General features: G+C 50.0%; 1 protein-coding gene across 2 annotated transcripts; it reads right to left on the bottom strand.

The window, feature by feature from the left end:
- Nucleotides 1–39: 39 nt before the first annotated feature.
- Nucleotides 40–25,614, bottom strand: VPS51 (VPS51 subunit of GARP complex). 2 transcript variants are annotated; one of them, XM_030811163.1, is made up of 10 exons: nt 25,263–25,576; nt 24,617–24,746; nt 4,023–4,169; nt 3,728–3,947; nt 2,836–3,553; nt 2,254–2,469; nt 1,830–2,048; nt 1,150–1,271; nt 972–1,059; nt 40–423 (listed from the first exon to the last, which is right to left on the bottom strand). In XM_030811163.1, exons 1-10 carry the CDS (start codon nt 25,560–25,562, stop codon nt 163–165), a joined length of 2,421 nt encoding a protein of 806 aa, XP_030667023.1. In that variant the 5' UTR covers nt 25,563–25,576; the 3' UTR covers nt 40–162. The 2 variants fall into 2 exon arrangements, with proteins under 2 accessions (XP_030667023.1, XP_030667022.1); XM_030811162.1 differs by having other exon boundaries at nt 3,728–4,169; nt 25,263–25,614.
- Nucleotides 25,615–26,518: the final 904 nt, after the last annotated feature.

The following is a 26,518-nucleotide window of genomic DNA, read 5'->3' as shown; positions in this document are numbered from 1 at the left end:
AAACCCCGCCCCCGGAAAGGCCCGCCCAGCAAGCGAGAGGAGGAGGCCACACATGTTTTTATTAGGCGGGTCCTGACACCTGCCTGCGGGGAAGGACCACCGAGACCAGAGCCTGGGTGCCATAGGGTCCCGGGACAGGCCGGTGCATGGCAGCGGCTGCGCCTAGCCGCGCTCGCAGATGACCTCGACCACACTGGGCTCCATGGGCACAGGGTCTGGGCAGCGCAGGGCAGCCGAGGCCACCACTTCGTCTAGCAGCAGGTGCACGAGTTCTTCGTCGGCCACAAAACGCCACAGGTAGAGCTGCAGAAAGTGGCAGTCCACTTGCACCTGCTGCAGCCCGAAGCGCCCAAAGGTGCGCAGCCGCACACACTCCAGCAGCGTCTTCAGGCTGATCTTGATGATGCCAGTCAGCACCGACACCTGCAGGCAGGGACACAGGGAGGCAGCTTGGGGACAGCAGGTGTTGGGGGGGGGCACCCAAGTTCCAAGCAGGGGCCCGGGAGACATAGGATGGAAGTAGCTGGGATGAGGCAGAAAGTCTCCGGGGCCAGATAAGAGGGGAGGAGGGATACAATGTTGGCGCCGTCATCTGGAGGGCAGGGGACCGGTAGGGCCCAGCAATCAGAGGCATCCCTGAGCTTGGGGTGAGGTGGGGCAGGGACCATGGGTGAACAGAAAACCCTGGGGAGGACCCAAGACTACTGTGGGGATAAGGACAAGGGCAAAGAGTAATCCCAGGTCAGCACCCAGACTCAGGCTGGGCACACACCAAGATTGGGACAAGAGCTGTGGGATTTGGGGGCAGGGCACTCTGTACTACCTAAAAACAGCCCTAGAGACAGAGACCGGAGGGTCAGGGTCACCCCCAGTTGGTCACAGAGTCCTGGGGCTCCCTGGGCAGGTGTGGGGCTGCTCCAGCCAACCCTCCCCGGGCTCCCTGGAAGTCTGAGTCACGTTGGAAGTCGGACCTTGTTGAACTCCACAGGGCTGAACACATCAATACGTTCAGAGAATAGCTTCTGGATATTGCTCAAGAGGTTGGTGTCCATCGGGGCACTGGATTGGGGAAGACAAGGAATCAGAGCCCGCCCTGCACCTTCGCCCTCTTTTGTCCCTTCCCCCTAGGGCTCCCCTGACCAGCCAGACCTGGGGGTATAGCTGGGGGCGTAGCGGCCCTGCTGCCGAGAGCTGCTGTACACGGAGAAGGTCCTCTTGCTGGAGTCGCTGCTCTGGGCCTTGCGAACACCCTCTTCGTACAGGAGCCCCACCTGGTGGTAAAAAGGGGTACTGCAAGGAGGCCCGAGTCAGGGGAAACCACCAAGCCCATCGGTGCTGAGGATGCCCTAAGTCAGCTACTCAAGCATTACAAGGATCACAGAGTAATCACCGCGGGGCCTGCTATTTAGTAGGTACATGGTCGCTATTTATAGAACCAGTGGAGTGGGGCAAAGGCAGGATACAAGAGTTGGTCTGAGGCCTAATCTTCAGCACCAGCACCAACCCTGCCCTGACTTCCTGGGTAACCCTGAGCCTCTGCTTCTCCACAGGTAAAATAGGGGCGAAGATGTCATAATCCTGGGCTGAGGAGGAACAAGACCGTGGACACAGGCACTGCCCAGCCCCTTTCGTCTTCATCCTTGGAGACTTGTTCCCCTGGGGTTCCCTCACGGACGCCCTGGCTACAGAACTGGCCCCCTGAGAAGCCCAGATACGCACGTCCCCTCCTCCAGGTAGGGACTGCTAGTGATCCTCTGCTGCCCAGCCCCTCTTGAAGGGACAGCACCCCCAGCCTGCGTCAGGGCTCCCCCGGCCAGCCTGGGCAGCACCTGCACGTCGATGGCGGTGGTATCCTCCACCACCCGCTTCATGACGGCCCGCACATTCCGGGGCTCCAGAGTGCTGAGCCAGTCGCGAGTCTCCACGCTCTTGCGCAGCATCTGTGATATGACCAGGCCCTGCACCTTCACGTAGTGGGTCAGCAGCCGCCGCGCCGTTTCCCTGGCCTCTGCACACAGTGTGCTCACGGGCGTCACTGGGAACTGATCCTGAGCCGAGGCAGAGGACAGAGGGAGTGGGTATGGGGGGGCAGCTCAGGGGCCACTGCCAACCAGGAGCTGGGCACAGATTGGGCAAGGTGGAGGCTGGGGTACACACAGGCAGCTGGTCTGGGGTCTGGCCATGAGGGCACTGTCCAGCCACCTGCATTCCCAGCAACACCATTCCCTGCCCCGCTAGGAGCCAGTGCTTCACCTGCACCAGAAACTGTTCATCAGTGAGAGTAAGAATGTAGGAGATGGTGGCCGTCTCGTAGTCCAGGCAGAGGCGGGAGAGCAGCAGGAGCAGGGCAGGTGGTGTGGCACCCCCCTTCTCCCCAGGGCTGTCGCAGAAGCTCTGAGCCGTCTGGCACATAGAGCGGATGAAGCCCACGATGAGGCCCTCACGGACACCCTGACTGCAGAACTCACCCTGCAAGGAGAAGGTGCCCAGGTCCACAGCAGGTCCCCTCTTCCAGGTAGGGCTGTTAATGACCCTCTGCTGGGGCTCTAAGTGCCCCAGCCCCCTCTGCAAGGGACAGCATCATCCTGCATTCTAAGTACCCCGGAGCAGCTTCCCTGAGTGGGGGCAGAGAAAGCCAACACTGGGGACCCCACCATGCCCTGCTTCTCAGCCCAGCTGCAGATGCCCCAAGCCTTCCCCACCCCCCAGACCGTGCATAAGAACCTGAAACCACACCCAGAGTGCCTGGTTTCCCCAGTTTCCCAAGCACTAGTATAAAAGGTTTTGGAGGGTCAACCAGCAGGTTGAACAAGGAACACCCAAGAGGAGGCGTACCCGGAAGTAGGGCTTGTTGGAGAAGGACACCTCTTTGGCGGTGAAAAGGTGCACTGCTGCCAGAGAGGCCTTAATGTGGCTCAGGATGGAGCTGGCCACATTGGCCAGCAACTCGGCCAGGCCAGGGCCCTCCTTCCCAGCCACGCGAGGCGCTGCCAGCGCCTGGCGGACGTCAGTCAGGCAGCCCAGGAAGGCCGCCCGGAGACCCTGCAGGTGGTGGCCCAGGCGCTCGCGGGCCACTCGTTCCACGATCTCCGTGGCAGCGTCTGCGAGCCCGGCAGAGGCCAGCAGGGCCCCGGGAGCCCGCAAGCGCCGGTGGAAGCGGTCCAGCGCCCGCACCAGCAGTGAGTTGTCACCACCACCCTGCTCCTGCGCCAGCCGCCGCTCCACCAGCGCAAAATAGCGGCTACCCAGCTCCCGGGCGAAGGCCGCCAGCTTCTCGGCACCTGCTGGGCCCTGGGCCGCAAACAGCTCCTGGTAGGCCGCCGCCACCTGGCAGAGGCCGCCCACGAAGCCACTGCCTCCATGGTCGGTGAACTCTAACACGTCGGGAGCCGGAGGCGAGGGCCCCAGCTCGGCCTCCAGGCTTCTCAGCTCCTTCTCCAGCCGGCCGCGGGCGTGCGCCAGGAACTCCTCGCACAGCTCCTCCGCAGGCTCGCCCAGGGCCAGCAGCAGCTCCACGCACTCTGCCTGCTCCGGGGCGCCTGAGCTGCCCTCCCTGCACGAGGGAGAGGTAGTGAAGGGCAGGGCCGGGTCTGCCGGTGGATGGGGCAGGAGCAGGAAAGCAAAGCACACACAGGGCAGGGCGACAGCTCCAGGAGGGCCCAGGAGCTGGGCACAAATGGGGCTCGGGGCTGGCGGGAGCGCTGGGGTCAGGGCAGAGGGGCCACACCTGAAGCGCTGCCGCAGCTGCTGGGCCAGACGGGCCGTGATGACCTGGCAGTCGTCCTGGATGGCGCGGAACGAGGGCAGGTGTTGGTACTGCTGCAGCACGGCCTGCGCGCGGCCCTGGTAGCGCACCGCCTGCCCGTAGGCGCCCAGTTCCACACACTTGGTGAGGCGCGAGGGCAGCTCAAAGAGGAACTGCAGCTTCCGCAGCAGCGCGTGGACCCCTGGGGGACGGAGGGTGACGTTAGCCCCAGAGCTCCAGGAAAGGCCCACTGCAGGCCCTGCCCGGCGGCGCCCACCTGCCAGCTTGGTGATGCGCTCGTGGCGGTCCTGCAGCGTGGCGCTGATGCGCGCGCTGAAGTCAGTGATCACTGCCATGTTGGTGGCCAGCCGGTCCATCTCATCCTCCATCTTCCGGAAATCGTTCTTCATCTTCCGGATGGTGTCTAGGAGGGCAGGGGCGGGGAAAACGGGAGAGCAGGTGACTGCAGGGCAGGCGCTACCTCAGCTCGTTCTCACCCACCCCTTCACAGACGCCCCAGCTTGCTCCAGGGGCGCATAGATGATTCGAGAGAAAGGACTGCGAGGGCGCGGGTCACAGTGCACATGGGGGCGGGGGTGGGGGTTTATGTTCCCAAAGCAGGCGTCACTCACATACCCCCCCGTGACCCCCTAGCCCTGGTGCCCAGGAGAGCCGGCCCTCAGAATTAGTCCAGATCTGAAGCAAGCCGCAGGTGCTTAGCCAGCTGCCACCACTGTGCCTCAATTGCTCCATCAGACCACAAGCAGCCAAGGCAGGGACTGCTGGCTCCCAGGCGCATCTGCGTGCCCAGAGCACTGCCCGGAGGAGGCAATACATTCTTGTTCACCCTCATCTCCTTTCCAGACCTCCCAAAGCCTTTCACGTGCTTTCCGGAACATGGGCCGTCTTCTCTAAAGGGCCCTTTCCCTTTGGTCCTGATAGAATCCTGCCTAGGGAGGCTGTTCTTCCTTTCACACACCAGGTGCCTGGGAGCCTGGTCCCTTCATGCTTCTAAATCATGCCTAGACCTCCTCTCTTCAAAACCCCGGCTTCTCGGAAGACCATGCCATCAAAGCCACAACACTCCTCTTTGCTGTCTCTACTGTCCTCTGACACTCCTCTCAGTTCCTGATCACTGCCTCTTGTCCTCCTCCTGTCACCTCCTTGTGCACATCCACGTGGATGAGCCTTCCAACGTTCCTGACTGTTCAGTGACCGCCTCAATTCCACCTATTCTTTTTTTTTTTTTTTTTTTTTTGAGACTGAGTATGGCTCTGTCACCCAGGCTAGAGTGCAATGGCGCCATCTCGGCTCACTGCAAGCTCCGCCTCCCGGGTTCACGCCATTCTCCTGCCTCAGCCTCTCGAGTAGCTAGGACTACAGGCACCCGCCACCACGCCCGGCTAATTTTTTGTATTTTTAGTAGAGACGGGATTTCACCGTGTTAGCCAGGATGGTCTCGATCTCCTGACCTTGTAGTCCGCCTGCCTTGGCCTCCCAAAGTGCTGGGATTACAGGCATGAGCTACCGTGCCCGGCCAATTCCACCTATTCTTGCGTTTGCCTTTTCTGATCCACCCTCTCCTTGCCATCACCAAGAACTGCCCCCTCTAAAATCCCAGCCTCAAGCCACGCTGCCTTTGTAATTCGGGACACTCACCCTTTCTGCCCTCTCTGACAATCCGTTGGCCTCTGCAGGAAGTCTGGACACACTGACCCCAGCACTTGGTCCCTGTTCACAATGCCCCTCCTGGCTTCATTTCCTTCCCTCCTCACTCCTCTCAGAATTTGGGGTCCTCCATCAGCATCATCACACGTTTGCAAGCCCCCTTGCCTCTCCTGCCCCACCCACCTCCATTACTTGTCAGACAAAACCCTAGTGGAGGTTAAGCCCAATGAGCCACTTACCCCTGGCACCTGAACCAATCACCCCAACTGGTATCCCTTTAAACTTTATGACCTCAAGTCCCAAAGTGGCACTCCACACTGCTCAGCCATCCTTCCAAACCTTCTAGTGGGTCTATTTTCCCATTTTCCAAAGTAACATTTTCTCCTCAGCCCTCAAAACTCCAATACAAGGCTGGGCTCGGTGGCTCATGCCTGTAATCCCAGCACTTTGGGAGGCTGAGGCAGGTGGATCACTTGAGGTCAGGAGTTTGAGACCAGCCTGGCCAACATGGTGAAACCCCAACTCTACTAAAAATAAAAAATTAGCCAGGCGTCATGGTGTGCCTGTAATCCCAGCTACTCGGGTGGCTGAAGCAGGAGAATCACTTGAACCTGGGAGGCGGAGGTTGCAGTGAGCTGAGATCGTCCCACTGCACTCCAGCCTGGATAACAGAGCAAGACTCTATCTCAAAAACAAACAAAAACCAACAAAACTTCCAATACATGCTCACTAACTCTCAACTGGGACCCTGCTTCATACACGTACTTCATGGAGAAAATAAAAGCAAACATCAACTCCCTCTAAATCTGCAAAGCAAACAGACTTCTGTGCACAGTCTATGACTTCTGCTCTCCCTCTCCTGAGAAGTCTCATCCAATCCTGCAGCTGTGGTGACTGAGACACTTCTGACTCCTGTCCTGACCACAGCGCTGCCTAATGACCTATTTAACACCTTGATGGGGACAGTGCACAAAGAGCTTACATGTAACACCTCCAAAACAAAACTCTTGGCCTTTCGGAAGTCATCTTTGATTCTTATCCATCTTTCACCTAGTGATATGGTTAAGCTTTGTGTCCCCAACCAAATTTCATCTTGAATTGTAATCCCCATAATCCCCATGTGTCAAGGGAGAGACCAGGTAATTGAATTACGGGGGCGGTTCCCCCATGCTGTTCTCATGATAGTGAGTTCTCACGAGATCTGATGTTTTTTTTTTTTTATTTTTTTTTGAGACAGAGTCTCGCTTTGTCGCCCAGGCTGGAGTGCAGTGGCGCAATCTCTGCTCACTGCAAGCTCCGCCTCCCAGGTTCACACCATTCTCCTGCCTCAGCCTCCTGAGTAGCTGCGACTACAGGCACCCGCCACCACACCCAGCTAATTTTTTGTATTTTCAGTAGAGACGGGGTTTCACCGTGTTAGACAAGATGGTCTCAATCTCCTGACCTCATGATCCGCCCACCTTGGCCTCACAAAGTGCTGGGATTACAGGCGTGAGCCACCGCGCCTGGCGAGATCTGATGGTTTTATAAGGGGCTCTCCCTGCTTCGCTTGGCACTTCTCCTTCCTGCTGCCTTGTGAAGAAGACGCCTTGCTTCTCTTTCACCTTCTGCTATGATTGTAAGTTTCCCGAGGCCTCCCCAGCCATGCTGTGAACTGTGAGTCAATTAAACCTCTTTCCTTTATAAGTTACCCAGTCTCGGGCAGTTCTTTATAGCAGTATGAACCCGGATTAATATACCTAGTAATCAATCCATTACCAAGTCATGGAAAGTCTACCTGCAACATTTTCTTTCTAAGCCACTATCATCTCTTGTCCAACAACTGCCAACATTTCCCAACTAATTTCCCTAATTCCATTGAACATACCAACAATGTTCATAAAGAAAGGTGAAGAGGATAAGACAGAAATGTGTATCTGTAACAGGAGATATTTTTGTTTTGTTTTATTTGAGAAAGAGTCTCACTCTGCCGCCCAGGCTGGAGTGCAGTGGCACGATCTCAGCTCTGGAGGCTCCTGGAGGGTGGCATGCCCGGGGAGGGCATGGAAACTCCATGCTCCTTCTCCTACGCCTCGCCCTATGCACCTCTTCATCTGTACCCTTTGTAACATCCTTTGTAATAAACTGGTAAATGTGTTATCCTGAGCTCTGTGAGCCGCTCCAGCAAACTGAGCCCAAAGAGGGAGTTACGGAAACCCCTACCTGGAGCCAGTTGGTCAGAAATTCTGGAGGCCTGAGGCCCTGACCTGCAGCTAGTGCCTGAAAGCGGGGAGGCAGACTTGGGGACTGAGCCCTCAACTCATGGAATCTGATGCTATCTCTGGGTAAATAGTGTTGGCGTTAAATCAGAGGACACCCAGCAGGTGTCTGCTGCTTGGTGTGTGGGGAAGAAACCCAACACATTTGGTCACAGAACTTCCTGAGGTCATGATTGTGGTGATGTGAGAGCATAGGAAGCACACAGTTTGCATTTTTCCCAAACAATGCCATAAAATATATACAAACCTTTCCATGTGGTAGGTCACAAAGAAAAAAACCTCATTCTTTTTTTTTGAGACAGGGTCTCCCTCTGTCGCCCAGGCTGCAGTGCAGTGGCATGATCTCAGCTCACTGCAACCTCCACCTCCTGGGTTCAAGCGATTCTCCTGCCTCAGCCCGAGTAGCTGGGATTACAGGCGCACGCCACCATGCCCAGCTAATTTTTGTACTTTTAGAGAGGGTTTCACCGTGTTGGCCAGACTGGTCTCTGACCTCAAGTGATCCACCCGCCTCAGCCTCCCAAAGTGCTGGGATTACAGGCGCGAGCCACCGTGCCCAGCCGAAAAAACCTTGTTGTTAACCAATTATGAGGTCAGAAAAGGAAATCAAAACTGAAATTGCAGCATGGGTAAAATACCAAGAAAACACTAAATTGGTAAGGGCTTGGTGAATTCTATGGAAGAAATGGATAATTTGCTACAAAAATAGGATTTACCAAAATAGATTGCAAAAAACAAGAAAACAGAAACAGAAAAAATAGAGAATGTTGTGAAAGAAAGGTCCTCCTCCCCTTTCCCCTCCACACAAAGGCATCTGGCCCAGATGTCCAGGGGTGTTGCAGCGCCTTGAAGGACAGCGCCTTCCAATTCTCTGTGTAAACACTTCCCCAGCAGAGAAACGAGAACAGCTCTTACACAAACTTGATGGAACATACGTAACACTGTTATGAAAACATAACAGAAATACCTCACATATACACATTCATCTCTTATGAATGGAGATGCAAGGATGAATTAAATAAACAAATGGAGATGCAAAGATAAATAAGCAAACAAAATCCAGCAGCATATTAAAATAATAATTGATAAACACAAAGGGATTTTTGTTTCATGAATGCCAGGATGACTCAAAATTAGAGGATCTCATAATAATTTGCCATGTTAACAGATGAGATATTTCGGCCGGGCGCGGTGGCTCAAGCCTGTAATCCCAGCACTTTGGGAGGCCAAGGCAGGTGGATCACGAGGTCAGGAGATCAAGACCATCCTGGCTAACACGGTGAAACCCCGTCTCTACTAAAAATACAAAAAGTTAGCCGGGCGTGGTGGCAGGTGCCTGTAGTCCCAGCTACTCAGGAGGCTGAGGCAGGAGAATGGCGTGAACCTGGGAGGCGGAGCGTGCAGTGAGCCGAGGTCGCGCCACTGCACTCCAGCCTGGGGGACAGAGAAAGACTCCGTCTCAAAAAAAAAAAAAATAGATGAGATATTTCAACATCTATTCTTGATTTTTAAAAAACTCTCAATAACATATGAGCAGCTAAATATTTCCCTAAGCTCCAAAACTCAGTATCATGTTTACCGAGGCAGTGCTAGAAGCACTCCAATTAAAGTCAAAACATAGCAAGGACAACCTTGATTGCCAATGTTATCTGCATTGTTCTGGGGCATTAGCCAACTCAGCTAGAGTCACGAGATGTATTATGGAGATATACAAATTGGAAAGGAGGGAAAAGTATCACTAATTGCAGATGACATAATCAAATAAATAGGCCGGCCGCGGTGGCTCATGCTTGTTATCTCAGCACTTTGGGAGGCCGAGGCAGGCAGATCACTTGAGGTCAGGAGTTTGAGACCAGCCTGGCCAACATGGTAAAACCGCATCTCTACTAAAAATACAAAAAGTAGTTGGGCATGGTGGCAGGTGCCTGTAATCCTAGCCACTGGGAAGGCTGAGGCAGGAGAATCACTTGAACCCTGGAGGCAGAAGTTCCAGTGAGCTGAGATTGTGCCACTGCACTCTAACCTGGGTGATAGAGCAAGACTCTGTCTCAAATAATAATAATTGAATAAATAGAAAGCCCTAAAAAAAAAACCACCTGTAAACGTTACTATAAACAATAAGAGATACCACTTTTCACTTCTCAGATTGTCAAAGATTGAAAGAGGTATTCTCTTCTTTGCTGGTGGTTATGCAAACTGATCAGCATTTATAAAGAAGAATCTGGAAATATCTAACTACAATCACTTGTGAGCCTTCACACACCCACACCTGGTCTGTGTGTGGCTCTGGGATTGTGGGAATGTTCTCCAAGCAACACTGGGAATCTACCCCACTTGGGGAGACAGCTGGAAGGGTGAGTAAGGAGAAAAGCATTGATGTCAATTTGACAAGGAACAAACAGACACAAAAAATGCAGGAAAAAAATACTAGAGAAAATCCAAGAGAAAGAACTGCCTGAGACAAAGAATCTACAGGGCTCACATCTGTAGAGCTATTAAGGGATTGTTTTAAAAATTGCATGGGAAAGTAGATCATGTATCAGCAAAATGGACTTTTCATTTTAACAACACAGTCCACAAGAAAGGATCATTTAGCCCTCTTAGAGACGATTTCATAGAAAGGAAGGTTACTAAGGAATAAAATCACATGATATGAAACATCTATATTACTTTTGGGACCATAGGGACCATTGCCTGCATTTTGTTGGGAAATCATAATTTTTTGGGGTTCCTTTGCTTGAGATAGGGTCTTGCTCTGTCTACAGGCATGGTGGTGCACACTTATAATCCCAGCTACTCAGGAGGCTAAGGCAGGAGAATCACCTGAACTGGGGAGGCGGTTACAGTGAGCCAAGATGGCATGTAGTGGTGCAAACAGTTTACTGCAGCCTTGAACTCTGGGGCTCACGCGATCCTCGTACCTTAGCTTCTGAAGTAGCTGGGACTACACACAAGTGCCATCACACCCGGCTAATTTTTTAATTTTTGTTTAAATTTTGTGTAGAGATGGGGTCTCTCTATGTTGCCCAGGCTGGTCTCAAACTTCTGGGCTCATGCAATGCTCCCACTTCAGCCTCCCAAAGTGCTGGGAGCACAGGAGTGAGCCACTGTGCCTGACAGGAAAATTTTTCTTGCCAATTCATAGATGGTGAACTAAAGGACACATAGCAAAGGCAGCGCTATGCAGTGAAAAACAATAAAAGCAGAGCCGAGGCTGAGGTTTGTAAAGGGATCATGGGCTATTGATCTAAAGGAGACAGACAGAGGCTTGGCAGTTGATGAGGCATTTGGTTTTCACCCAGTGAATTACTGGTTTTGTTTACAGGCCATATGACAAAATCTCCTTCCAGGTCTGCCAAAAGCTACCATGAAAAGAGCAGACTCTTTTGGTAGTGGGTGTTTGAGCCCATGACACTTAGGGGCTACCTCAAGAAGGAAGCTTGAATGCAATTTCTAAAGGGTAAAATCCAGACACTAAGTTGTTAGGAAAATAGAGTAAAAGAAAACCCAACACTGCTGTGTGCCGTCATTGTCGCTGCCTTCCTAGCCATGGAGCCATTAATCTGGAGATAAAAGTTGTACCGTATCTAAAAACAACAGTGAAAAGCATCCATACCATTCAGTCATAAAGACTACACTGTTTATGTTTGCATTTCAAGCTTGTTAAGAAAAGCAGACTGGGCACGGCGGCTCACGCCTGTAACCCCAGCACTTTGGGAGGCCAAGGCAGGTGGCTCACCTGAGGTCACCAGCCTGGCCAACATGGTGAAATCCCGTCTCTACTAAAAATACAATAATTAGCCAAGTGTGGTGGCAGGTGCCTGTAATCCCAGGTACTTGGGCGCCCTTAGGCGAATCACTTGAACCCTGGAGGCGGAGGTTGCAGTGAGCTGAGATTGGGCCACCGCACTCCAGCCTGGGTGACAGAGCAAGACTGTGTCTCAAAAAAAAAAAAAAAAAAAAAAAAAAAAAAAAAAGCTTGTTAAGAAAAGCAGTTTGCAACCAGGGAGAGTGAAAACCATCTGGATGCGAGGATGTTGGCTACCTTGGGAGCAGACTGGGTGGTAACTGGTAGGAGGCTCAGGGGGCTTTGCTGGTTATGCTGTTTCCCGACCTGGATGCTGATTATGTGACTGTGTTCCCTTTGTGAAATCCATGGAGCTGTCCACTTATGTGCACTTTTCTGTATGTCTGATAATTTTTTTTTTTTTTTTTTTGAGACAGGGTCTGGCTCTGTCACCCAGGCTGGAGTGCAGTGACACAATCTTGGCTCACTGCAACCTCTGCCTCCCAGGTACAAGCCTTCCACCTCAGCTTCCTGAGCAGCTGGGACTACAGGGACACGATACCACACCCAGCTAATGTTTGTATTTTTTGTAGAGACAGATATAACCTGTTGGCCAGGATGGTCTCGAACTCCCGAGCTCAAGCAATCTGCCTGCCTCTGCCTCACAAGCACTGGGATTACAGGCATGAGCCACCACACCTGGCCTCTGTTAATTTTCAGTGAAATGTACTGTCAAAGACTGCTTTGTCTTTGCCTGGAGAAAAGAATTAGAAGAGGCTTTTCCCTGTATAATGTTTGAGATCTTTCTAATTTTGACACAAGTAAATGCATTATTACATAATGAAACTCAAGGTCTAGGTGAGAGGTTGGCAAACTACAGCCTGCGGGCCAAATCTGGCTCAATGCCTGGTTTTCTTTTTAATTGGGATATAATTGACATACCAATTTAGTGGTTTTTGTTTAATATATTCACAAGGTTGTACAAACAACCTCACTATGTAATTCCAGAACATTTCATCATCCCCTAAAGAAACCCTGTAACCCTTGGCAGTCATTCCTTATTCCCCCACTCCTAGAACTTGGCAACCATTAATCTAGTTTCTGTCTGTATGGATTTGTCTATTCTCTACAGAATACATTTAACAGAAATGGAATCATAGGCACACGAAACATTAGCATGTTTCCAAGGTTAATCTATGTTGTAGCCTGTGTCAGTATGTCATATCTATTTTTATGGCTGAATAATATTCCACTGTGTGGTTATTTATTTATATTCATTCATCAATTGATGGCCATTTGGATTGCTTCCACTTTGTGGCTATTATAAAAAGTGCTGCTATTGGCCAGGCATGGTGGCTCATGCCTGTAATCCCAGTATTTTGGGAGGCCGAGGCAAGCGGATCACTTGAGGTGAGGAGTTCAAAGATCAGCCTGGGCAACAGGTGAAATCCCATCTCTAGTAAATATACCAAAAAAAAAAAAAATTAGGTGAGTGTGGTGGTGCACACCTATAATCCCAGCTACTCAGGAGGCTGACGCAGGAGAATGGCTTGAACTGGGGAGGCAGAGGTTACAGTGAGCCAAGATGGCACCACTGCACTCTAGCCTGGGTGACAGAGCTAGACTCCATCTCAAAAAAAAACAACAACAAAAAAAAAACGCTGCTATGAACACTTGTGTACATGTTTTTGTGTGAACATGTTTTCAATTCTCTTTGGTATATTCCTAGGAGTAAAATTGCCAGATCATATGGTAACCTTGTATGTGGTTTTCAAGAATGGTCAAACTGTCTTCCACACTGGGTGCAGCATTTTGTGGTTTGGATTTGCATTTCCCTAAGACCTAATGATGTTGAGCATATTTATATGTGCTTTTTGGCCACTTGTATTCTCTGGAGAAGTGTCTATTCAAATCCTTTGCCCATTTTAAATTAAGGTTGTCTTTTTAGCCCTGAGCTAAAAAACGCTCTTTATGTGTTCTGAACACTAGATTTTTATTAGATAAATAACTTGCAAATATTTTCTCCCATTCTGTGGGCTGTCCTTTTATTATTTTTTATTTTATTATTATTATTTTTGAGACGGAGTCTCGCTCTGTTGCCCAGGCTGGAGTGCAGTGGCATGATCTCGACTCACTGCAACCTCTGCCTCCTGGGTTCAAGTGATTCTCCTGCCTCAGCCTCCTGAGTAGCTGGGACTACAGATGCCTGCCACCACGCCTGACTAATTTTTGTATTTTTAGTAGAGATGGGGTTTCACCATATTGGCCAGGCTGGTCTTGAACTCCTGACCTCAGGTGATCTGCCTGCCTCAGGCTCCCAAAGTGCTGGGATTATAGGCAGGAGCCACCGGGCCTGGCCTTATTTTTTTTATTGTTATTTTTTGAAATAGGGTCTCGCTCTGCCACTAAGGCTGGAGTGCAGTGGCACAATCTCAGTTCACTGCAGCATCAACCTCCTGGGCTCAAGTAATCTTCCCACCTCAGCCTCCCAAGTAGCTGGGACTACAGGTGTACACCACCATCCCTGGCTATTTTTTGTATTTTTGGTAGAGATGAGGTTTTGCCATGTTGCCCAGGATCCTTTTACTTTCTTGATAGGGTCCTTACAGAACAAGACTTAAATTTTGTTGAAGTCCAATATATCTATTTTTATCTTTGGTTATTTGTACTTTGGGTGTCATCCCTAAGAAACTGCTGCATAATCCAAGGTCATAAAAATTTACACCTATGTTTTCTTCTAAGAGTTGTATAGGCCAGGCGTGGTGGCTCATGCCTGTAATCCCAGCACTTTGGGAGGCCAAGGTGGGCAGATCACTTAAGGTCTGGAGTTCGAGACCAGCCTGACCAACATGGAGAAATTCTGTCTCTACTAAAAATACAAAATTAGCCGGGCATGGTGGTGCATACCTATAATCCTAGCTACTTGGGAGGCTAAGGCAGGAGAATTGCTTGAACCCAGGAGGCGGAGGTTACGGTGAGCAGAGATCGCGCCATTGCACTTAAGCCTGGGCAACAAGAGCAAAACTCCATCTCAAAAAAAAAAAAAAGTTTTATAATTTTAGCTCTTATGTGTAGGTCTATGATTCATTTTGAATTAATTTTTGTATGTGATGTGAGGTAGGGATCCAACTTCACTCTTATTTTTTTGTTTTTGTGGTTTGCTTGAGACAGAGTTTTGCTCTCTCACCCAGGCTGTAATGCAGCTGCAGCCTTAACCTCTCGGGTTCAAGCAATCCTCCCACCTCAGCCACTCGAGTAGATGGGACTATAGGGCTAACTTTTTTTAAAAATTGTTTGTAGAGATTGAGGATTCACTATGTTGCCCAGGCTGGTCGTGAACTCCCTGAACTCAAGTGATCCTCTCACCTCGGCCTCCCAAAGCACTGGGATTACAAGCATGAGCCGCTGTACCCCGCCTTCAACTTCATTCTTTTGCCTGGGGATATCCAGTTGTCCCAGCACTCCACCATGTGTTGAAAAGATTATTCTCCCCATTCAATGACCTTGGCATCCTTATTAAAAATCAGTTGACCTTAAGGATGAGCTTGCAGGAAAAAAATCAGTTGACTACATATACATGGGTTTGTTCTGGACTCTCAATTCTATTCAGTTGATCTAGATATCTATCCTATGCCAATATTACACCACTTTAGTTATTGTAGATTTATACTAAGTTTTAAAGCTTGGAAGTGTGGCTAGGTACAGTGGCTCACACCTATAATCCCAGCACTTTGGGAAACCAAAGCAGGAGGATCACTTGAGCCCAGGAGTTCAAGACCAACCCGGGCAACAAAGGGAGATCCTGTCTCTACAAATTTTTTTTTTTTTTTTTTTTTTTTTTGAGACAGAGTCTCACTCCATTACCCAGGCTGGAGTGCAGTGGCACAATCTCAGCTAACTGCAAACTCTGCCTCCCTGGTTCAAGCGATTCTCATGCCTCAGCCTCCCAAGTAGCTGGAATTACAGGCGTGTGCCATCACACCCAGCTAATTTTTGTATTTTTAGTAGAGATGAGGTTTCACCATGTTGGCAAGGCTGGTCCCGAACTCCTGACCTCAAGTGATCCACCCACCTCAGCCTCCCAAAGTGCTGGGATTACAGGAATGAGCCACCATGCCTAGCCCAAAAAAATTTTTTTTAATTAGTCAGGTGCAGTGACACACACCTGTGGTCCCAGCTATTCAGGAGGCTGAGGTGGGAGGATCATGAGCCTGGAAGGCCAAGATTACAGTGAACTGTGATCATGCCACTGCATTCTAGCCTGGGCCACAAAATGAGAACAGACTCCATCTCCAAAAAAAACACAAAAAAACAAAAAACTTGGAAGTGTGAGTCTTCCAACTTTGTTTTTCTTTTACAAGGTTATTTGGGAAATTCTGGGTCTCCTGCAATTCCTCATACAATTTTATGCTGTTTGTCAATTTCTGCAAAAAAAAAAAAAAAAAAGTCAGTTGGAAAAGTGATAGGGAAGACATTGAATCAATTTGGGAAATACTGCCATCTTAAATAGTAAGTTAAAACATAAAGTTCTCTGATCAATGAACATGGAATGTCTTCATTTATTTAGGTCTCCTTTAACTTCTTTTTTTTTTTTTTTTTTTTGAGATGGAGTCTTGCTGTGTCGCCCAAGCTGGACTGCAGTGGCGCGATCTTAGCTCATTGCAAGCTCTGCCTCCTGGGTTCACGCCATTCTCCTGCCTCAGCCTCCTGAGTAGCTGGGACTACAGGTGCCCACCACGACACCTGGCTAATTTTTTGTATTTTTAGTAGAGACTGGTTTTCACCATGTTAGCCAGGATGGTCTCGATCTCCTGACCTCGTGATCCATCTGCCTCGGCCTCCCAAAGTGCTGGGATTACAGGTGTGAGCCACCACGCCCAGCTTCCTTTAACTTCTTTCAGTAATGTTTTATAGCTTTCAGTATACAAAATACCGAAAATACCTTTACTTCTTTTATTAAATATATTCCTAAATATTTTATTCTTGATATTACTGTAAATGGAACTGTTTTCTTAGTTTCTTTTTTTTTTTTTTTTTTTTTGAGACAGGGTCTCACTCTGTCACCCCAGGCTGGAGTGCAGTGGCATGATCACATCTCACGGCAATCTAACCTCCTGGACTCAAGCAAGCAATCCTCCCACCTCAGACTCCTAGGTAGCTAGGACCACAGGTGCATGCCACCACACAAGCTAATTTTTAAAGATTTTTTTTTTGTAGAGGCCAGGCGCAATGGCTCACATCTATAATCCCAGCACTTTGGGAGGCTAAGGTGGGCAGATCACTTGAGGTCAGGAGTTCAAGACCAGCCTGGCCAAACGTGGTGAAATCCCATCTCTACTAAAAATACAAAAATTAGCTGGTCCTGGTAGCACATGCCTTTAGTCTCAGCTACTCAGGAGGCTGAGCCAGGAGAATCACTTGAGCCCGGGAGGCAGATGTTGCAGTGTGCAGAGATCGCGCCTGGGCAACAGAGCAAGACCCTGTCTCAAAAAAAAAAAAAAAAAAAGATTTTTTGTAGAGATGGGGGTCTTATTATGTTACCCAGGCTGGTCTTGAACTCCTGGGCTCAAGCAGTCCTCCCACCTTAGCCTCTCAAAGTGCTGGGATTACACGCATGAGCCACTGTGCCTGGCCTCATTTAGTTCTTTAGACATCGTTTCCTTTAGCTCTGTGAACATACTTAAAATAACAGATTTAAGCCTTTGAGCAGTAAACCCAATTCTATTGATTACTGGGGTATTTTTCCTGTGAATGGACCATGCTTTCTTGTCTCTTTGCATGTCTCATCAATTTTTGTTCAAAACTAACCATATAAAATATACTGGCTGGGTGCGGTGGCTCACACCTGTAATCCCACCACTTTGGGAGGCTGAGGCAGGCGGATCACAAGGTCAGCAGTTTGAGACCAGCCTGGCCAACATAGTAAAACCCCATCTCTACTAAAAATAAAAAAATAAAAAAAAAATTAGCCAGGCGTGGTGGTGGGTGCCTATAATCCTAGCTACTTGGGAGGCTGAGGCAGGAAAATCGCTTGAACCTGGGAGGTGGAGGTTGCAGTGGGCCAAGATCGTGCCACTGCACACCAGCCCGGGCAACAGTGCAAGACTTCATCTCAAAAAAATAAATAAAATAAAATAACATAAAATAACAAAATAAAATAAAATATATTATGGAAACTCTGGAAATCAGATTATCTTCCCTCCTCGGGTTCATTGTTGCTGCTTGTTGTAGTTGCTGTTTGTTTATTGAGTTTTCTGAGTTACTAAGCCTGAACTAATTAGTTGCTGAGCAAATACTATATAGTTTGTGTTCTTTTTTTTTGAGACAGAGTCTCGTTCTGTCGTCCAGGCTGGAGTGCAGTAGTGCGATTTCCCCTTACTGCAAGCTCCGCCTCCCTCGTTCAGGCCATTCTCCTGCCTCAGCCACCCAAGTATCTGGGACTACAGGTGTCCACCACTACGCCCGGCTAATTTTTTGTATTTTTAGTAGAGACAGGGTTTCACCGTGTTAGCCAGGATGGTCTCGATCTCCTGACCTCGTGATCCGCCCGACTCAGCCTCCCAAAGTGCTGGGATTACAGGCATAAGCCACCGCGCCTGGCTATAGTTTGTGCTCTTTGTTGTATATAGTCACTAAAATCTTTACTTGGCCAGCTTGGTGGTCAGCTAATAATTGAGCAGCAATTTCCTTAAATGCCTGGAACCGGCCAGGTATGGTGGTGTGCACTGTAATCCTGGCTACTTGGGAGGCTGAGGCAGGAGAATCACTTGAACCCAGAGGGCAGAGGTTGCAGCGAGCCGAGATCGCACCACTGCACTCCAGCCTGGAAGACAAGAGCAAAACTCCGTCTCAAAAATAAATTAATTAATTAAAATTAAAAATTAAATGCCTGGAACCAATAATTCTGTCTTTGCTGAGGAGCTCTGTGTGCGTGTTTTGGTACACCTAAAACACTCAGCCAGACAGTTTCTAACTTGGCCTTAGCCTTCACTACCTGCTTGTGCAGAAATGCCTCAAGATGAGCCAGGCATGAGAGCTTAGGGCATTCTCAGGTCTTTCCTGAGCAAACATACAGCCCTACAAATGCATGTGGCCTTCAAGATTCCCGGGAATACGTCAGAGCTTGTCAGAGCCACTGTGGGTATCTCATTCCTCGGCTTTCCATTAAGGCTTTTTGGTTAGTCTACGTCTGTACCAACTATTGTCCAGCAACTGGGGCAGTCACAACATTGGCCTATGATTATTTTGACAATTAAAAAGCCCTGGTGGCCAGGCATGGTGGCTCACACCTATAATCCCAGCACTTTGGGAGGCTGAGGTGGGAGAACTGCTTGAGCCCAGGAGTTCAAGACCAGCCTGAGCAACATAGTGAGACTTCTTCTCTAAAAATAAACAAACGAAATTAGCCGGGCGTAGTGGCGTGCCCTGTGGTCCCAGCTACTCAGGAGGCTGAGGTGGGGGGATGGCTTCAGCCCAGAAGGTTGAGCCTGCAGTGACCCATGATCGCAGCACTGCACTCCAGCCTGGGTGACAGACCAAGACCCTGTCTCAAAAACAAACAAAAAGCCCCCGTGAAAGGCTTTTAGCATAGGGTATCCTCTAAGTCAGTCAAATAAAGACAAGTCTGTGGTGTGGAATATCTCAAAAAACCACTGGACAGGTCAAATGATGAACATCTTTGGGCATGAGTCTTTGAAAGAGCCCTTGCTCTGCTCTATTCCACCCAGTACCAGCAATATGTGCTGTGTTTGTTTGTTTTTTGAGATGGAGTCTCGCTCTGTCGCCCAGGCTGGAGTGCAGTGGCGCGATCTCAGCTTACTGCAACCTTCGCCTCCTGGGTTCAAGCAATTCTTTGCCTCAGCCTCCCGAGTAGCTGGGATTACAGGCATCCATCACCACGCCCGACTAATTTTTGCATTTTTAGTAGAGACAGGGTTTCACCATATTGGCCAGGCCAGTCTCGAACTCCTGACCTCAAGTGATCTGCCCGACTCGGCCTCCCAAAGTGCTGGGATTACAAGGCGTGAGCCACCGCACCCAGCCATGAGCTGTATTTTCTTTATTTATTTATTTTCTTTACTGAGACGGAGTCTCGCTCTGTCGCCCAGGCTGGAGGGCAGTGGTGTGATCTCGGCTCACTGCAACCTCTGCCTCTTGGGTTCAAGCAATTATCCTGCCTTGGCCTCCTGAGGAGCTGGGGTTACAGGCACCTGCCACCACGCCCAACTAATTTTTGTATTTTTAGTAGAGACGGGGTTTCACAATGTTGGTCAGGCTGGTCTCGAACTGCTGACCTCATGATCTGCCCACCTTGGCCTCCCAAAGTGCTGGGATTACAGGCATGAGCCACCACACCTGGCCTGACCTGTTATTTTTTAAGGCTACAGCTGAGTTGGAGAGCAAGCAGTGGGGCTAGGGCAAGTTCAAACACCACAGGGTTCACTATTCTTACCAAGATTCAGCAGTTTTTCTTAAATAAATGTTCCCTGGATTGCTTGCTGCAAACCTTGGTTAATTTCTGGAGTTCGGAAAAAGTTGTTTCTGACTAGATTTTTCATGGCTTTTTTTTTTTTCTTTTGAGAATGAGTCTCACTCTGTCACCCAGGCTGGAGTACAATGGTGTGATCTTAGTTCACTGCAATCTCCACCTCCCAGGTTCAAGCGATTCTCTCCTGCCTCAGTCTCCCGAGTAGCCGGGATTACAGGTGCCCACCACCACAACCGGCTATTTTTTTGTTTGTCTTTTGTTTTTGAGATGGAGTCTCCCTCTGTCACCCAGGCTGGAGTGTAGTGGCTCGATCTTGGCTCACTGTAACCTCTGCTTCCCAGGTTCAAGCAATTCTCCTGCCTCAGCCTCCCTGAGTACCTGGGACTACAGGCACCCGCCACCATGCCTGGCTAATTTTTGTATTTTTAGTAGAGATGGGTTTTCACCTTGTTGGCCAGGCTGGTCTTGAACTCCTGACCTCAGGTGATCCACCGCCTCGGCCTCCCAAAGTGCTAGGATTACAGGTGTGAGCCACTGCCCCCAGCCTAATTTTTTTCATTGCTTTTATGGAGGATAAAAATATTTAATGTATTTACTCCAGCATTTTTGCTGATGTCACTCCAGAACCTCACCGCCCACATTTGTAAATGAAATCTTACTGGAATAAGGGCGGTGAGGTTCTGGAGTGACATCAGCAAAAATGCTGGAGTAAATACATTAAATATTTTTATCCTCCATAAAAGCAATGAAAAAAATTAGGCTGGGGGCAGTGGCTCACACCTGTAATCCTAGCACTTTGGGAGGCCGAGGCGGTGGATCACCTGAGGTCAGGAGTTCAAGACCAGCCTGGCCAACAAGGTGAAAACCCATCTCTTTCATTTGCATACTGGCTATGATGCTTTCAGGCTACAATGGCAGAGGCGAGTAGCTGCAAGAGACCAGATAGTCCATAAAGCCTAAAATACTTTTTTGTCCTTTTCAGAAAAAAAGTTTGACAACCCTTGGTTTATGGTCTAGCCCCGCTCACTTCATTCCCAACGTTCCTGTTCTTCCTGCACAGGAGAGCTTTCCCAGGGCCTCGGCATAGGTTGTTTCATGAGTCTGTTTATTAACCGTCTCTTTCTCTAGAATGTATGTTCTGTGACAGCTTAATGTTGTCTTGTTTGCTGCCATATCCACCATTCAGTGCTTAAGCTGAAAGCCAGGGGTCATTCTTTACATCCAGAGTTCCTCAATACCAGAGGTGTCCATATCCCAGTCTGCTTATCACTGTCCAATTTCACCATTACCATCTTGGTGTCAAATCTCAGAATCTCTGGCCCAACTATTGATATGATAGCCTCGCTCCTGCCACCTCTCCAACGCATTCCTTTTTTTTTTTTGAGACAGTGTCTCGCTGTGTCACCCAGGTTGGAGTGCAGTGGCCCGATCTCGGCTCACTGCAAGCTCCGCCTCCCAGTTTCACGCCATTCTCCTGCCTCAGCCTCCTGGGTAGCTGGGACTACAGGCGCCCGCCACCACGCCCAGCTAATTTTTTGTATTTTTAGTAGAGACAAGGTTTTACCATGTTAGCCAGGATGGTCTCGATCTCCTGACCTCGTGATCCACCCGCCTCGGCCTCCCAAAGTGCTGGGATTACAGGCGTGAGCCACCGTGCCCGGCCCCCCCGCCCTTTTTTTTTTTTTTGAGATGGAATTTCACTCTTGTTGCCCGGGCTGGAGTGCAATGTCACAATCTCGGCTCACTGCAACCTCCGCCTCCTGGGTTCAAGCAATTCTCCTGCCTCAGCCTCCCAAGTAGCTGGGATTACAGGTGTCTGCCACTACACCTGGCTAATTTGTTGTATTTTTAGTAGAGATGGGGTTTCACCATGTTGGCCAGCCCTGTCTCAAACGCCTGACTTTAGGTGATCCACCCATCTCGGCCTCCCAGAGTGCTAGGATTATAGGCATGAGCCACACACCTGGCCTTTATTTTTTTTTTCTTTTGAGACCAGGTCTTGCTCTGTCACCCAGGCTAGAGTGCAATGGTGAGATTATAGCTCACTGCAATCTCCAACTCCTGGGCTCATGTGATCCACCCACTTTAGCCTCCCCAAGTAGCTGGGTTTAATCTAACAAGTGTGTGCCACCATACCCAGCTATTTTCTTTTTTCTAGATATCGGGTCTCACTATGTTGCCCAGGCTAGTCTCAAACTCCTGGGCTCAAGTGATCCTCCCACCTCAGCCTTCCAAACTGCAGGGATTACAGGCATGAGCCACTGGGTTCAGCCCCATCCATTCCTGCCAGTGCAGCTGGAGGAATCTATTCAAACCAGAAATCTGAGCACATCACTCATTTGTTTTAGCTCTCTGTGGATAAAAGCCAAATCCCTAACACGTTCTGGAAGGTTTCTAGTTAAACTGCACATCTACTACCTGCCTGGCTCTGCCCACATCCTGCTTCCCCTCCTGCTACCACAGATGAGCTCCCGGCCCTTTGCTGAGGCCGATGCCTCCATCCCTGCTCTGTTCCACCCTCCCCCCTCCTTCCTGAGGACCTAGTTCCTTTCTCATTTTTCTCTCTCTCTCTTGCCCAGTCAACACACACTCCATGCTACATTACTTTCCTGAGTGTCTCGCCCAAGTCTATCAAATCCATGTCTTGAACCGCCTTCCTCACGCAACCTCCACCTCCTGGGTTCAAGCGATTCTCCTGCCTCAGCCTCACAAGTAGCTTGGACTACAGGCACGCGCCACCTTGCCCAGCTAATTTTTGTATTTTTAGTAGAGACAGGGTTTCACCATGTTGGCCAGGCTGGTCTTGAACTCCTAGCCTCAAGTGATCCACCCGCCTCAGCCTCCCAAAGTGCTGGGATCACGGGTGAGAACCCCATGCCTGGCCCATCACTTAAGCTTCTAAGACATCAATGCTCATGGTTATCCTCGCACTTTTCCAAATGTTTGTTCCTTTTGTGAGATGTACAAAAAGAGCTAAGTCTCAAAATATTATTATACACATTCCAACAAATGGAAAATGTAATCTTACTAAATTCCTGTGAGAAATATCCCAGCAGAGAAACTATGATTTCTTGCCATTTTGATGCTCGTATTAGCTAACAGAAGGGTGCCTACTCATGGAATCTGCTTCAAATCAGATAAAAGAACAATGTGTATAGGTTACCACACCCACCACTGTGACATGAGAGTAACAGACATCAGAATGCAACCCCACATATGCTCCCAGAACATTCCACAGGCTGCAGGTAAACCCTTTGGATCTGGCTCCTGGACTTACTACACATGGGTGTACAATTACTACAAAAGTCTGAGTAGTACATCTCCTCAGAACAGCACAGAAGCTAGTGTGGAAAACAGCGGAACACTGCCTGGCACTGGAAAATAAAGAGGACAGAAGAAAAAAAAAGCCTCGACATGATCTTTGTGCCCCTTAATATCATACATCTTCTCTCTTTGCTTAGTTAAGGAGGGAAGGGAGAAAGAAAGGGAGGGACAAGACCACCTTTTCTTCTCTGGAGCAGAAAAGAAAGCTATCAATAATAAGAGAAACTACACCTTACTGAGGTTTCCTTGGTGTCAGGGATTCTTATTATTATTATTATTTTTTTTTTTTCAGACAGTCTTGCTCTGCTGCCTAGGCTGGAGTGCAGTGATGTGATCTTGGCTCACCGCAGCCTCCGCCTCCCAGGTTCAAGCGATTCTCCCACCTCAGCCTCCCGAGTAGCTGGGATTACAGGTGCCTGCCATCACACCCAGCTAATTTTTTTATTTTTAGTAGACAGAGGGTTTCACCATATTGGCCAGGCTGGTCTCAAACTCCTGACCTCAGGTGATCCACCTGCCTCGGCCTCCCAAAGTGCTGGGATTACAGGCATGAGCCACTGCGCCCAGCCTACTGTCAGAGATTATTCTTCAGACAGATACTTTCTTTTTTTTGAGACAGGGTCTTGTCTTGCTCTGTTGCCCAAGTTGAAGTGGAGTGGTACAAGCACAGCTCACTGCAGCCTCCACCTCCCAGGCTCATGTGATCCTCCCTCCTCAGTCTCCTGAGTAGCTGGGACTACAGGCATATGCCATCATGTCCGGCTAATTTTTATTTTTTATTTTTTTGTAGAGATGGAGTCCCACTATATTTCCCAGGTCTATCTTAAACTCTTAGGCTCAAGTGATCCTCCCACTTCAGCCTCCCAAAGTGCTGGGATTACAGGCATGAGCCACCATACCTGGCCTTTTAAGTGCTTCAGATAAATACATTTCATTTTAAAATTTCATTTTGGGCTGGGCCAGGGACTCACACCCGTAATCCCAGTGCTCTGGGAGGATCCAGAAGGATCACATGAGCCTGGGATGTCGAGGCTGCAGTGAGCCATGATCATGCTACTGCCCTCCAGCCTGGGAGACAGAACAAGACATTGCCTCTAAAAAATAAACAAATAATCTTCTTTTGTCTTTTCTCTCCTTTGGTACTTAAGACAACCCTCTGAGGGCAGCTATTATCTCTATAGTAGTCTGACAATGAAGGCTCAAAGGAAAGGAGGTGAGAATGGAATAATGTCAGGGCAAGACTGGAATCTGAGTCTCCCCCCTCTAAATCCCTTGCTGGTTTTCCCAACACAGGTGGGAGAATGGGGGCTGTGAGACTTTGGAGGGTGTGTCCCCGTGGGGATCACCTGTGGCTGAGATGAACTTGTTGTAGTTCTCATAGACCAGGGTCTGCATGTCGCTGTCTAGAGCCCGGATCTGCCGCACCATGTCCGTCTCACTGTCCATCAGCTGGGCCAGAGGGCACTCTCTACGCAGCTGAAGAAGTTGGGTGGTTAGTGTTCCGGTCAGGAGGCATTCATGTCCCCCAGCCTTGCCTGCAGCTGATAGGCTTTCAGTGAAAGACATCTCTGATCCCCACCCACCCCGCAAATCCCCGCCGGCTGTCAGGAATCCCAGGCATGGGGCCCTAAGTGGCCTAGCTCAGGGGTTACTAGGTTCAACCCTGTTTAGTGTTTGTCAGCATTTGAAATCCTGGGGCTCGGCCTATGCCCAGCCCCGCGCCTGTCAACGCTTGGGCCACGCCCCCAATCCCGGGCCTATCACATCAGCCCAGGAGACCTCAGATGCCGCATCACCTTAGGCCAGTCCAGTCCTACTCACATCCCCTCAGACGCCTGAGCTGCTCGTACTCCCTGGCCGAGGCTCGTCCTCTTATGAACCCCTGCTCCCCTCAACCTCACAAAAAGTCGGAGGCATGATCTGGGGGAGCAATATAGCAGGGGCCTGGTTCCCTTCCCCCCTCACCGCACCCCCCACCCCCCGCACACACACCTTGTCTAGGTAAACTTCCGGGTCGAAGTGCGCCCCGTTCAGATCAATCGGGTCCAGGGGGTCGGGCCCCGCGGGGCGTCCCGCTGCCTCCCCTTCCGAGAGGCCGTAGTAAAGCTTCAGCATCCCATGCGCCTTCCGCCGACGCTCCGGAGCCTCCCCGTCAGGCCCTTCTGGGGAGTCCCCAGGTCCAGACCCCGGGCTTGGCCCAGCGGCAGCTGCCGCCGCCATCGTTCCAACTGCAGCCCACGGGCGTGAGGCTGGGAAGGAAGGGGGCGGGGAGGAGGCACTTCCGGGAGCCATAAAGTTGTTGTTGAAACGAGGCAGTCCTTCAGATGAAACGTCCCCCTGCAGCCCTAGGTCCTTTCGAGACTAGACTTCCCCCGCACCTATCTTCCCCGGGTGCAAAGGTTCCGGGAGAGCCCTGAATTCCCCCAGTTTCCTGGGTGGAAGCATTTTGTGGAACTGCCTGGGGTTGCTGCTGTCCCAGAAGGGGGATGGGTAGTGGCTCCCCAACCTGCACTCCCGCAGGCAAGCGGCCCACGGAATATGTGCCCAGATGCAATGGACGTATGCGGGACGTGAGGCCAGAGTAGAGTGTTCCTGGGATCCTGCCACTGTCTCGAGACCTGGGCAGTGGCTCAGTTTATCCCATTCCTAAAATTGGGGTACATACTTCACAGGGGGGCTATGAGGATTAAATGCATGTACACTATTCTGTACCATGCCTCTAACGCAGTTATTCTTAGGGCCTGGTCCTCTGACGTGCATCAGAATTGCCTTCAGGACTATCTGTGGCGCATTATAAGTCTCTGCGCTGAGCTGCGCCAGGCACTCCCGTAATCCCAGCACTTGGGGAGGCCGAGGCGGGTGGATCGCTTGAGCCCAGGAGTTCGAGATCAGCCTGGGCAAAATGGCGAAACTCCGTCTCTATTTAAAAAAAAAAAAAAAATACAGGCCGGGCGCGGTGGCACATGCCTGTAATCCCAGCACTTAGGGAGGCCGAGGTGGGCGGATCACAAGGTCAGGAGTTTGAGACCAGCCTGGCCAATATGGTGAAACCCCCCTATTAAAAATACAAAAATTAGCCGGGAGTGGTGGTGCGCGCCTGTAATCCCAGCTACTCGGACACTGAGGCAGAAGAATCGCTTGAACCCGGTAGGCAGAGGTTGCAGTGAGCCTAGATCTCGCCACTGCACTCCAGCCTGGGTGACAGAGCGAGACTCTGTCTCAAAAAAACAAAACAAAAATTAGCCAGG

Source organism: Nomascus leucogenys, chromosome 4, assembly GCF_006542625.1.
Source record: "Nomascus leucogenys isolate Asia chromosome 4, Asia_NLE_v1, whole genome shotgun sequence".
Classification (NCBI taxonomy): domain Eukaryota; kingdom Metazoa; phylum Chordata; class Mammalia; order Primates; family Hylobatidae; genus Nomascus; species Nomascus leucogenys.
The sequence above is the reverse complement of the archived record's forward strand: the minus strand, read 5'-3'. Positions and strand labels throughout refer to the sequence as shown.

Excerpts from the sequence above, each read along its gene's own strand:
- VPS51 (XM_030811162.1), bottom strand. The coding sequence starts at position 25,562 with ATGGCTCCCGGAAGTGCCTCCTCCCCGCCCCCTTCCTTCCCAGCCTCA. Across the intron at positions 4,170-24,616 it reads CAAGTTCATCTCAGCCACAG|ACACCATCCGGAAGATGAAG; the intron begins GTGATCCCCACG and ends CTGCCCTCCTAG. Across the intron at positions 1,272-1,829 it reads CCACCGCCATCGACGTGCAG|GTGGGGCTCCTGTACGAAGA; the intron begins GTGCTGCCCAGG and ends TTTTACCACCAG.